At 45.8% G+C, this 13,250-nt stretch overlaps 2 protein-coding genes across 3 annotated transcripts in view; both read right to left on the bottom strand.

Moving 5' to 3' along the window:
* Positions 1-8,016, bottom strand: part of fgd1 (FYVE, RhoGEF and PH domain containing 1) — a 30,857-nt gene extending 22,841 nt beyond the window's left edge. The window contains exon 1 of the mRNA XM_026367888.1: positions 6,856-8,016. Coding sequence (XP_026223673.1) covers positions 6,856-6,982 — 127 coding nt within the window. The 5' untranslated portion in view covers positions 6,983-8,016. The remainder of the gene's footprint in view (positions 1-6,855) is intronic.
* A 106-nt stretch (positions 8,017-8,122) lies between these two features.
* Positions 8,123-12,222, bottom strand: LOC113167354. 2 transcript variants are annotated; one of them, XM_026367891.1, is made up of 10 exons: positions 11,967-12,222; positions 10,709-10,882; positions 10,451-10,608; positions 10,110-10,308; positions 9,938-10,034; positions 9,630-9,801; positions 9,204-9,280; positions 9,016-9,118; positions 8,786-8,946; positions 8,123-8,444 (listed from the first exon to the last, which is right to left on the bottom strand). In XM_026367891.1, the coding sequence occupies exons 1-10, from the start codon at positions 12,212-12,214 to the stop codon at positions 8,319-8,321; spliced, it is 1,515 nt and encodes a 504-aa protein (XP_026223676.1). In that variant the 5' UTR covers positions 12,215-12,222; the 3' UTR covers positions 8,123-8,318. The 2 variants fall into 2 exon arrangements, with proteins under 2 accessions (XP_026223676.1, XP_026223677.1); XM_026367892.1 differs by having other exon boundaries at positions 8,123-8,360.
* Between the last annotated feature and the right edge of the window lie 1,028 nt (positions 12,223-13,250).

Raw genomic sequence — 13,250 nt, 5'->3', positions numbered from 1 at the left:
AGCATAAACATGAACCAGTTGGTTTTACTGTGGAAACTAAACTAACTTAATTTACCGACGGAGAAAATACGTCAAAGCTGTTCTATTGAACAGAGAGTGGAAAGAGCGCTCACTCTGCAACTAATTATCTTAACAAAGATCAACTAAAATACACAACTCTCACTCTGACAAATTTTAAGAACAATACTAAAATACTTTTTAGCATTTATCACTTGAACTGAAAGGCATGACACGGCTAGAGCACATCATCAACATGGACAAAGATAAACTGTGTCACGGGGAAAATAATAAAACAGCTGTTTATTCATTTTGGGAGTGAAGGGAGTTGTCAGAACGCTGGTTTGTGATCTATTAATAAAGTTTTTGACCTATCTGACTGTTTTGTTAACATTCCCTTTAGCGCAGCTCCATCTAATGTTGCATAACCCATAACCCCAGCCTCTACTGTAGCGTCTTTTCCATGCGCCTTATAATGCGTTGTGCCTTATATATGAAAAAAGTTTTAAAATAGGCCATTTATTGAAGGTGCGCCTTATAATGCGGTGCGCCTTATAGTGCGGAAAATACGGTAATTTGAGCTACTGATGGTTTAGATCAGACTCAGGCTCGCGGGTCAAATCTGGCCCTTGGTGTAATTATATTTGGCCCACAAGATGATATCAAATGTGTATTAGAGCTGCCCCCCCCCAGTATACAGTTCATACACCGCTAATACTACAAATCCCAGAATGTTTTGTTATTGTGTTGGCTCTTCAGTCGAGACAGCCAAGCGCCCCCACCTTTTCTGTTGACAATCATTAGCATCCATGCAACCAGTCACCTCGGACAAACCTAATCCACCCCTCCCCAAAAATGGCCAAATGAAAGAGGCCAAGTGCACAGTTCACAAAAAAAAAAAAAAAACTCAGCGATTTGCCCACTTTGAAGTCCAGAAATGCAGATTTGAACTCCGTTTGCGGTTGACGTGGAAAGAGCATTAACAACCTCCAAATGGAGCTGATTGAACTCCAGTCAAAGTAGGACTGTGTGGGTGCTGCACAGTTTCCTTGTTTCCTCCCCGACACACTGCCCCAACTCTGTGCCCAAGCTGCTCAAATGCTCTCTATGTTCAGCAGCACATATCTATGTTGATGAAGATGGTCAAAACACCATTCAGGGGTCGTCTCATTGATGAACACCTTCACTCAATCAGCTCAGAGCCGAACCCCAGACATCTAAGTAGAGATACCAGGTATCTGTGTTGAACCAATGAGCATCAGAGTAAATCAGAGTGGAGCAAACACAGTTTGAATGATGCTGTCTTTATGCACTTTTTCTACTCCAAGGCATAGACTGTTAATAGTTGAAGGACTTAAGTAAATTATTATTATTTTTGGTTGTTTTGTTGTTGGCCTGTGAGAAATTGAGAGATTGAGATTTTCATTAAAAAGGAACTCGAAAGACTACAGATAGAGACATAATAATTTACTTTATTCATTTAAATAAGAAGTGAATACAACTGATGTGTTGTATTTCAAATTTAATTTCTCATTTGTTTCTAATATTAAGCTTTGCTTGCTCCAGATGGATTTGTTTCCATATGAAAAGGTTCAACATTACATATCTGGAGAGATGGAAATTATGCACAATTGCAGTTCATTTTTCAATAAAGGTTGAGTTCGGCCCGCGACTTCGTCCCAGTTTTTAATTTTGGCCCATTGTGAATTTGAGTTTGACACCGCTGGTGTAGATGGTTCCCGTCAGTGGTTCTGACACTTGGATAAAGTTTAATAGTCTAGATGTTCTAGGGATCATTCAAATGGTTCAAGCTTCCTTTAGAAGGTTCTACAGCTCTGTGGTTCTACTGGTCCTTTAAGAAGTTCTGGTGGTGGTTCAGGAGATTAAGACACACAGGTACGTGAAAATGATGTGTGCGCGTGTGTGTATCTGAGTATATCTGTGTGTATCTAAGTATATCTGAGAGTATCCGTGTATATCTAAGTGTATCCGGGTATATCCGTGTGTATCTCATTTTATCTGTGTGTATCTAAGTATATCCGTGTATATCTGAGTATATCTGTGTGTATCTCATTTTATCTGTGTGTATCTAAGTATATCCGTGTATATCTGAGTATATCTGTGTGTATCTAAGTATATCTGAGAGTATCCGTGTATATCTGAGTGTATCCGGGTATATCCGTGTGTATCCGGGTATATCCGTGTGTATCTCATTTTATCTGTGTGTATCTAAGTATATCCGTGTATATCTGAGTATATCTGCGTGTATCTGAGTATATCTGCGTATATCTGTGTGTATCTGAGTATATCTGTGTGTATCTGAGTATATCTGTGTGTATCTGAGTATATCTGAGTATATCGGTGTGTCTCCGAGTATATCTGTGTGTATCTAAGTATATCGGTGTGTCTCCGAGTATATCTGTGTGTATCTAAGTATATCTGTGTGTATATCTGAGTATATCTGTGTGTATCTAAGTATATCTGAGTATATCTGTGTTTATCTGTGTGTATCTAAGTATATCTGTGTGTATATCTGAGTATATCTGTGTGTATCTAAGTATATCTGAGTATATCTGTGTTTATCTGTGTGTATCTAAGTATATCTGAGTGTATCTGAGTACATCTGTGTGTATCTAAGTACATCTGAGTATATCTGAGTACATCTGTGTGTATCTAAGTACATCTGTGTATATCTGAGTACATCTGTGTATATCTGAGTACATCTGTGTGTATCTGAGTATATCTGTGTGTATCTGAGTATATCTGTGTGTATCTGAGTGTATCTAAGTATATCTGAGTATATCTGAGTACATCTGTGTGTATCTGAGTATATCTGTGTGTATCTGAGTATATCTGTGTGTATCTGAGTATATCTGTGTGTATCTGTGTGTATCTGTGTGTATCTGAGTATATCTGTGTGTATCTGTGTGTATCTGTGTGTATCTGAGTACATCTGTGTGTATCTGTGTGTATCTGAGTATATCGGTGTGTCTCTGAGTACATCTGAGTATATCGGTGTGTCTCTGAGTATATCTGAGTATATCGGTGTATATCTGAGTATATCTGAGTGTATCTGAGTATATCTGTGTGTATCTGAGTATATCTGTGTGTATCTGAGTATATCTGAGTATATCGGTGTATATCTGAGTATATCTGTGTGTATCTACGTATATCTGTGTGTATCTGAGTGTATCTGAGTATATCTGAGTATATCTGTGTGTATCTGAGTATATCTGTGTGTATCTGAGTATATCTGAGTATATCTGAGTACATCTGTGTGTATCTGTATGTATCTGTATGTATCTGAGTATATCTGTGTGTATCTGAGTATATCTGTGTGTATCTGAGTATATCTGTGTGTATCTGAGTATATCTGTGTGTATCTGAGTATATCTGTGTGTATCTGTGTGTATCTGAGTATATCTGTGTGTATCTGAGTATATCTGTGTGTATCTGAGTATATCTGTGTGTATCTGAGTGTATCTAAGTATATCTGTGTGTATCTGAGTATATCCGTGTGTATCTGAGTATATCCGTGTGTATCTGAGTATATCGTGTGTATCTGAGTATATCGTGTGTATCTGAGTATATCGTGTGTATCTGAGTATATCTGTGTGTATCTGAGTATATCTGTGTGTATCTGAGTATATCGTGTGTATCTGAGTATATCGTGTGTATCTGAGTATATCTGTGTGTATCTGAGTATATCTGTGTGTATCCGTGTGTATCTGAGTATATCCGTGTGTATCTGAGTATATCCGTGTGTATCTGTGTGTATCTGAGTATATCGTGTGTATCTGAGTATATCGTGTGTATCTGAGTATATTGTGTGTATCTGAGTATATCTGAGTATATCTGAGTATATCTGAGTATATCTGTGTGTATCTGTATGTATCTGTATGTATCTGAGTATATCTGAGTATATCCGTGTGTATCTGAGTATATCTGTGTGTATCTGAGTATATCTGTGTGTATCCGTGTGTATCTGAGTATATCCGTGTGTATCTGAGTATATCCGTGTGTATCCGTGTGTATCTGAGTATATCCGTGTGTATCTGAGTATATCGTGTGTATCTGAGTATATCCGTGTGTATCCGTGTGTATCCGTGTGTATCTGAGTATATCCGTGTGTATCCGAGTATATCCGTGTGTATCCGTGTGTATCTGAGTATATCCGTGTGTATCTGAGTATATCCGTGTGTATCTGAGTATATCTGTGTGTATCTGAGTATATCTGTGTGTATCTGAGTATATCTGTGTGTATCTGAGTATATCCGAGTATATCTGTGTGTATCCGTGTGTATCTGAGTATATCCGTGTGTATCTGAGTATATCTGTGTGTATCTGAGTATATCCGTGTGTATCTGTGTGTATTTGTGTGTATCTGAGTGTGTGTTTTGACACCATCCTCCTCCACCCTGCTGTTCAGCCTCCATCAGCTTTAAAATCAATGAATTAGGAGTCAATCAATAGAACCGCGCACGCGCATTGGATGCGGTTTGAGTAGAACCACAATAAAACCTTCACGCTGACGTCAGCATCGATTATCGATTATTGATGCTGCTGCTGTTGGAGTAAAGACTCACATCTGGCACGCGCAGCATCGTGCAGCCATACTAGCCTTCATTCACTGCGGCGAGATGTCGGTCAGTGTGTGCGCGTACACGTCGGCCAGTGAGAGCGCGCATGTCATCCCCCCCTTCGTGTTTTTATCGTCGTTATTTTTTTCTGCATCAATCAAATCTAATTATTCGATGAGCTGTGATGAGACTGCAGCTGTGGGCGCGCTCCTTCACGTGCGTGCTCGTTGGCCAGTCGGTGCAGGTGTGTGTGTGTGTGTGCGCGCGCTGCAGATGTGTCAGTGCGGAGACTCACCCCTCACGCTGCTTCTGTCCATGTACATCGCGCAGCAAAACACAAATCCGGTCATTAAAGAAAATGTTGGTGCGGGGGGAGAGCGGCTCCCCCGGTCCACAGCACGCAGAAGAAACCGGGTCAGCTCCACACACGCACACGCACACGCACACACAGAGGAGGCCGGACCGGACCGGACCGCTTCGGACCCAGAGACACCTCGACGGTCCGGACCGACAGGCTGCCGCTCGACGGGCGATAAGTAGGTTAGATCCGCTCGGTTTGGTTCAGAGCGCAGCCTGGTGTGTGAGCGGCGGGCGGCGACAGAGAGGGGAGGGGGAGGTTTGGCTCTCTCTCTCTCTCCCCCTCCTCCATCTTGGTTTCCTTGACAACAAATTAAGGAGAAAAGCGGAACAGAGAGAGAGGTGGGGGAGGAGTTGGAGTGGTGGGGTTCAGAGTCACCAGCAGAACCCGTCTGCAGCGGTTTCACTTCCATCTGTCCGACTGTGCTGCAGCTGTCTGTCTGTCTGTCTGTCTGTTGCCCTCCCTGTACCTGTTGGATCTCCCCCTCCTCCTCCTCTTTCTGCTCCACACACACACACACACACACACACACACACACACACACACACACACACACACACACACACACACACACACACACACACACACACACCTGGTTTCAGTCTTCTCACCTTCACAGAAACACTGGTCAGCTGACGTCTACTCGTTTCTGGACTTTCATCTACCTGTGTGGGTCACCTGATTCATTGTGAACCTGTTTTGGACTGGTTCCTGTTTTTGGACTCCTGGTCATCTTGTTTGCTCCCCTCCTGGATCTGCCTTGTATTTTTGGATTTCGGTACAGACGCTCGTTTTGCCTCCGCCTGGACCGACTGTAAGCCTGTGATTCTGTGTTCTAGCACATCTCCAGCAGACTGATCCATCAGCCTGCCTCCGTCTCCAGGGACCAGGACCACAGCTGAGAACTTGAACCGGGGTCTGCGTGAGGAGCCCTCAGCAGCCGGTTTACAGGGTCCAGCATCTTTGATTGCACAAAGCTGCAGTAATTAGGTGACGCTGCATTAAAGAAACAGCAGCATGAAACGTGAACATGTGTTCTGATCTAGAACTACATGATGAACATGGAGCTGTTGATCAAATCAAACATCAGTCAGTGTTACATAAAACAAACACACCCCCAGTTACTGATAAGGGAGGACGAGGAAGGTCACCAAATCAAACGCACTTCAGATTATTGTGCTATCAGTGGTGAGACAAGGTTAAACTCCACCAGTCTGTGGAGGATAAAAAAAGAAATCAGTTGATCACTGGTTTCTTATCAGGTTGAAAAACAAACGCACCCAAACACTTCAACCCAACAGAAAATCAAACACACCCTGTTGTCATCTGGGAGGGGAGGAGATAAAATTACAGGCTGACCTCTGAACTCCCCTCCCCCCGGAGCAACAGCAGTGACCTGGTGACCCAAACAGGCTCACTCATCAACCCCCCCCACAGGTTTCAAGATCACATCTGATCTTTACACACTGATCCAGAAACTGGATCACAGCTAGAAAACGTGGACCTGGACCATATTCATCTCACCATGACACCAGAACAAGCCCAGAATCCAGGACTCTGGGTGTTCAGACTGGTTCTGCAGCGATTCCAGGCTAAACCCACTGAAACCCAGTGCTTTGAGAAACCATTCATTCGTCTTCTGGATTTTAACGTTACACAAACAACATCGTTCTGATCCAAGCCAACTGAGCAGCTGCTGGGTCCTGATTCTGCTTCACCTGGATTTGGTCCATGATGTCACAGTGAGGCTGAGTAAGAAGCTGAACTGCTGAACCCCCCCCCTCCTCTAGGACTTGGATCTGAACTAGATCTGGTTCAGTTTTAGGATTTTCACACATTTTACAAAAATCAAAGAACCGATCAAAATAAACACGACGAGAGAAACAAGGCTCAGACCGGGAGGAGCTGCCGTGCACTCACCTGTCCTGCAGGTGGAGCTGCTGCTTGGTGGAGCTGTGTTGAGGTGGTAGGAGAACCTCATGGTGCTGAAGTGACTGGAAAAGGAGGAAGGAGGGAACAGGGCGCTGCGGGGTCGGTTCAGCTGCATGCCGACACCTCACAGGTGAAGTCAGTCTACACCTGTACACAGATCTCAGGTCAGTTCATAATTCACCGTTTTCTGCAGTCTGCGTCTTCAGATCATCGGCTACAGGTTTAACCCAGGTCGGTGTCCAGGTCTCAGCCTGATCCCCCAAATTCTGGTCTGTGCCGGTCTTGTCTCTAGATTTTGGTCTGTGCCAGTCTTGTCTATAGATTTTGGTCTCTGCTGGACCTGGTTCTGGTCGAAGCCATGTGCAGGTCAGGACGCAGCAGAAGTGTCTCCCGCTCCTTTATCCTCCCCCCCTCTCTCCCATCTTTTCCTCGTCTTCTTTTCCGTCACTCTTTCAGAAAACCAGACTTCCCAGATCTCTCCATCCCTGTCCCAACGTGTCCCGGGAACTGGTCTTGAAGAATCTGCAGAACTGGTTACAGTTTTCTGCTCAGACCAGCTCTGAGGCGGCGTGGACACAAAGAAAACTGAAATAGAACTTGATTCAGCTCCCGATCTGGGCTCTGTAGTTTCCTCCTGAAGCAGCTTTGACCCAGAATGTGCAGACTCAGCAAGTCTTCCTCCAGAACTGGACTCAGTTTTCCGTCAACTTCAAACCTTTCCTGGATCCTCATCTGCTCCTTTTGCACTTTCCGTTTGTCCAGCAGGCAGGAGACAGACGGACGCTCGGTCCTTCAGACGCGTTTCTGCTGCTTCAGGCTTTTGTGTGAGAATCTGATCTGAGCTGCAGCCCGACACCAGGACTCCTCCTCCTGATCCCAGACCAGCTCCCTCCTCCTCCTCCTCCTCCGTCGTCTGCTTCTCATTTTCTCTTTTTGTTTCTGAGGGTTTGTTTCAGGGTTTTTATTTTTCCACCAGACTTAGACTCTGAGCCCAGCAGAGCCCAGAGTCTCTGCTGGGCTCCAACCCTTCATATCAGACCCGCAGACTGAGGACGTCTGAGTGGTTTTAGACTAGTTGGGTTGGTTTGGTGTCTGGTTTTGGTGGTTTTGTCTCTTCAGGACCATTCCGTATCCTGACCTCCCTTTTCTGTCCTGGCTCCTGGACTGTGGACCCGTCTCCCTCTGGAGGTCGGATCAGTAAATTCATGTATTCTCAGATGTTTCCTCGTTCTGGTTATAAAGAGACTGAAGCAGCTTCTGATTGGTCGTTTTATTGCTCAGTAACATTTAAAAGAAGCAGGTTTAAAGTCCACGTTCAGGGGCGGAGCTGGATCTGGATCTGGATCTGGGTCTGGGTCTGGGTCTGGATCCGCACCAGCGCCACGTTTTTCCAAACATTTGACTTTTATTGACAACAGAAATAAAAACACACGCCAAGACTTCTCCGTCGGTCACTGAGTCTCCGATCGTCGGCTCCTCAGGCTGTAACGAGGCTGAACGGGAAAACAAAAAGCAGGAGAGAAGAAAGACCAGAGGTCAGAGGTCACAGGTGAAGTTCCTGGTTGATCTGTTGACACCTGTGGTTACCATAGAAACATGTGATTAATGAGAGATTGTGCTTTTAGGAACTGCTGAAATCTCTGTTTAACACCAGGACCCACCTTAATGACATCACCAGTGTTTGACCCAATGACAGTTTAAACTTTAAAAACCAGACACATGGAAAAAATGATCCAAACCCCAAAATCTGAATTCCTGTTTTTATAACATCTATTTCTTCATTTATTATTCATTATTATTCATTGTTATTATTATTATTATTGTCGTGAATAAATCAGATCCGAGTGCAGCTTTAAAAATCCTGCAAGACAACGAGCAAGGCGGGGCGACACACACAAAGTCCAGAAACTGACTCTACCTGTCTGTCCTCCACCAGGACGCTGTAGACCAGAGGGGAGGAGCAGGATGAGGGGGAGCGACGGGGACGCCGGCCCGGACTCCCTGAGGCATTGTGGGTAACATACGGAAGCAGAGTGACGTCCGTTTCTGAGCTGCTGACGATCCGGTCAGCGCCACAACCTGCACCACAGACACGTCGTCAGGGAGACGACCAAAAGAAAGTGCACTCAAGGTGAGACAGGTACTGACCAAGGAGCGAGAGGTGAGACAGGTCTGAGCTGTCTGTGGTCAGAGACATTAATGTGCTGCAGTCGTCCTCCTTCATCCTCCACAGCTCCTCCTCTCTGCTCCTCTGGAAAACAGGTGATTGACAGGTCAGTCACTGAGCGGGCACACACACACACACACACACACAGTCGAGCTTCGTGTTCACCGACCTTCACGTCCCGCTCACTTGGCTCCTTCTTCTTCTTCTTCTTCTCCTCCTTCTTCTTCTTCTCTTGTCCTAAACTCTCTGCAGACAGACAGGTAAGGGATCAACAGAACATCTGATTGGATCCAGTTTCCAGGTGTTGGCACGTGGTCATAACTGGGTCTAAGTGTCTGTGGAGTCCAGCCTCTGCTCTGGATCCTGTTAGACCAGGACCAGGACCAGTGGGGCCGGCAGTAGCTCGGGTGGTAGAGCAGCCGTCTACGAACCCCAGGTAAGTGGTTTGATTCCTGGTTACTTGCTGAAGTGTCCTTGGACCAGACACTGAAGCCCTGTAGCAGCGCCGACATGTTCTGTCTAACAGCCGTCCGACCAAGAGGATCAATAAAGTATTGATTATTATTATTTACTGTGACAAGTGTGTGAACGTCACCTGCACGCTGCAGCGCCTCCTGCAGGCTTCGCTGTGTCTCTGTGAGCTGCCGCAGCACCTGCAGACTCTGCTGCACCGGGTCTCTGTAGCGAACACACACCACCAGAAGAACACACACTCCAACACACACCATGACCCGTCGCAGCACACTCACATACACGCTGAGCAGCTCCTGCAGACAGAGAACAGGGAACATGAACACGGCACTGTTGAAGAACACGAAACACACACACACGTGAACACATGTCGGTCAGGTGATGCGTTACATCAACACGTCAGGTGTTGTGCAGGTAAGTGAAGGTACGAACCATGTGTCTGTGCTCAGGGTGGTCGGAGCTCAGCACAAACTCGTAGATCTTCCTCTCCAGGTAGAAGTTCAGACACACTAACACCAACAGCAGCAACCTGACACACACACACACCGAATCACTCACAGCTCAGCAGCACCTCCTCCAGCTGTAGGTAGGGGGCAGGGGTTACCTGGCTCGGGAGGAGCGCTGGGTGGAGGTGAGGAAGAAGGAGGTGAAGAGTGCAGCAGCGTTGTAGCAGCAGGAGCTCAGACTGTGAGCCTCCATCAGCAGGAAACTGTGCAGGAAGGAAACTCTGTTGAAGAGTTCAGACAGCACCACCTGCTGGTCCCTGGAGACACTGCTGAGCTCGGAAAACACCGCCCGCAGACCTGGGCGAGAGACAGGTTGAGAGATATGGGTAAAAAACAGGCAGTTTTTTTGACGCCGGGGGGCAGATGAAGACACAGGCTTTCAGTACTTTCCACCCCGTGTTAAGTCTCTCAGGCTGGTTGTGTTCTTGCGTTTCTTTACCCTGTGTAGAGTCTTGCAGGGTGACTTTCAGCTCCTCTCCACTGTTCAAAATCGCCTGCTGTGCCTGTAAGGCTTCACTCTGGGCCTCAATCAACTCCTCAGCCATCTGCCTGGTAGACTGAAGCTGCTCAGCTACACCTGCTGAACTCTCTGTTAGCCTGATAGACACACACACACACACACACACACACACACACACACACACCGTGTTCAGTAAATGAACTGTGTGTACCTGTGGTCACTTTACCTGTATCTCACCTGTACATGGTGTTCTCTGCGCGGCTCTGCCAGGTCTCAGACTGCAGGAAGTGACAGATGGAGTGAGTGTGGGTGAAGAACTCTGTGTAGGTGTTGAAGGCCACAGCATCCATTGCACCTGTACATCTGCTGACCTCTGACCCCTTAGGGCAGGCTGGGAAATCCCTGCCAGAGCTGACGGACAGGCACTCGTTACCACAGGTTACAGGCGTAACCAACAGCTGAGCTGATTATAGAAATGTTAGTGCAAAGAGTGAACAGTGGAGTACAGTCACAGTTTTTAATAAAGGGTACTGCACGGGGTACTGCACTTGTTGGACATGTGTCACAGAATACGTGAGTGATCGTTGCTGAAGAACGTGTCCGTGAACACGTCTTCAGTCGTTGGAATCACTTTTACTGCGACTGTGGACAAATTGAAGTAACTGAGGACGTGCGGTGAAATAAACTTCAGTCTCCAACGTGTTGCTCAGAACGTACTTTGAGTGGACGTACTTTGAGTACTCAGTAGTACTTCATTACTGTGCTCACCTTTAAACTGTACATTCATTTCAGTAGATGCTGAGTGGGATTCTAGATTTACAGTGATTTGTTCATAGTGTGCATTTAAATAAATACACAACTTTACAAAAACTTTCCATTTGATTCGTTTTTCAGAAATTAAACAATAAGTTTTATCATTTCTACATTAGAACAACCAGAAACACAAACTGGTTTCTTGGCTGCTCTTCCTCCTCTGATCCAGTTTCTTTGGACTCTTTCTTTGGAACAATCCACCCAACATCCACATGAAGCTGCCAGACGCCGAACTTCTTCTGGTCTCATCATCTGCTGCTGCTGCTGATGATAAATTGATTGCTTATTGTTTATTGATAATGTGACTCGAGGCCAGTTTCTAACAGGTGACCTGACACGTACCTGCAGCTACTGCAGTACAAGCACCTGCAGCTACTGCAGTACAAGCACCTGCAGCTACTGCAGTACAAGCACCTGCAGCTACTGCAGTACAAGCACCTGCAGCTACTGCAGTACAAGCACCTGCAGCTACTGCAGTACAAGCACCTGCAGCTACTGCAGTACAAGTACAACTTCCCTGACACCAGGAAACAGAAATACTCCAACAGAGTACAGAACACAGTACTTCACAGGTTAGGCGCAGTAGTTAAGTAAATGTACTCAGTTACTTTCCACCACTGTTTAGCAGCAGCTCAGACAATTACCTGAGCTGAAGTTGGTCACGTGGCTGTGTGCGTCTTACCTGCTCAGGTGACAGTAGGTGAAGCTCAGCGCGATCCGGCTCTGGCTTTCTGACGTCAAGTCCCTGCAGCGCGTGTCCAGGTGCTCCAGAGCTCGCGACCAACACTCTCCGTACCTGGGCTGAGTGGCGAGGCCCTGCACGCGCCGCAGCTGCATTCTGCCGCGCTCCGAGTCCGGACCGGGACCGGGACCGGTACCCCCTGAGAGTCCGAGGAGCAGCAGAAACACCGAGACCGCACGAGCCGCCATCTTCACCTGTATGCAGGTCAGTGTGCTCAGCCAATCAGAGAGCCGTGTTTTCACCTGGTCAGAGGTCACCGAGAGGTCGCGTTTGCCAGTTTTTGTCTGTGGTTCCGTTTGAGGCAGGTCCGCTTTAGATTCGTTTGTTCGGTTATTCGGGTTTTAGAAAAGGTCACATCAACAAAGTCTCAGCTCCGTTAGTAAAGGGTGACACTGATGACGTCATACAGGTGCGTGTTGGTCCAGATCTGGATTTATCACTGAGGCGACTTGACACAGCTGCTGCAGGTAACAAAGGTCTGATTGCAGAACAGAACCGAACCTTAGGTGGTGTCGTGTAGTTTTGCCTGATGACTGAAGTTCAGTTTAACCAATGAATGAGAGCAGTGAGTCCAAATGCTGCTCAGGTAAAGTTACCTGTTCTGTTCTTCGTTCAGTGTGAACTCTTGAATGATTTTCTCAGGAACACAAACAGGTTTTTTTTGGTTTTCCATAGATCCATAAAGCTGTTTTTATTTTTTGAGATTTTAATTCAAATGAAAAAAACAACAACAACAACTAAAATATGAAAATAATATATATAACAATATATAATATATGAAATGATAAATAAAACCATATATAATATATGAAATGATAAATAAAACCATATATAATATATGAAATGATAAATAAAACAATATATAACATTATATATTTACTGTATATATAAAATTCCCCACTCGCTCCTTCCTTGGAGCGGTCTTATTTCTTCAACCTCGGGTCCTCTACCAGAGGCCTGGGTGCTTGAGGGTCCTGCACAGTATCTTAGCTGTTCCTAGGACTGCACTCTTCTGACCAGAGATCTCACATGTTGTTCCTGGGATCTGCTGGAGCCACTCTCCCAGTTTGGGAGTTACAGCCCCCAGTGTTCCTTTCACCACGGGTATCACTTGTGCCTTCACCTTCCACATCTTTTCCAGCTCTTCTTTCAGCCCTTGGTACTTCTTGATCTTCTCGTGCTCCTTCTATCACTACAGCCTTGTTCTCCTGTTTGTCCAACAAT

The sequence above is a fragment of the Anabas testudineus genome, chromosome 7 (assembly GCF_900324465.2).
Source record: "Anabas testudineus chromosome 7, fAnaTes1.2, whole genome shotgun sequence".
Lineage (NCBI taxonomy): Eukaryota > Metazoa > Chordata > Actinopteri > Anabantiformes > Anabantidae > Anabas > Anabas testudineus.
The sequence above is the reverse complement of the archived record's forward strand: the minus strand, read 5'-3'. Positions and strand labels throughout refer to the sequence as shown.

Bases quoted from the DNA above. Each gene is read 5' to 3' on its own strand.
- LOC113167354 (XM_026367891.1), bottom strand. From the start codon at position 12,214: ATGGCGGCTCGTGCGGTCTCGGTGTTTCTGCTGCTCCTCGGACTCTCA. The intron at 9,281-9,629 runs GTGACGTTCACA...GTCTGTCTGCAG, and splicing joins GGAGGCGCTGCAGCGTGCAG to AGAGTTTAGGACAAGAGAAG. The intron at 8,445-8,785 runs GTAGAGTCAGTT...TGGTAACCACAG, and splicing joins TCCTGGTGGAGGACAGACAG to GTGTCAACAGATCAACCAGG.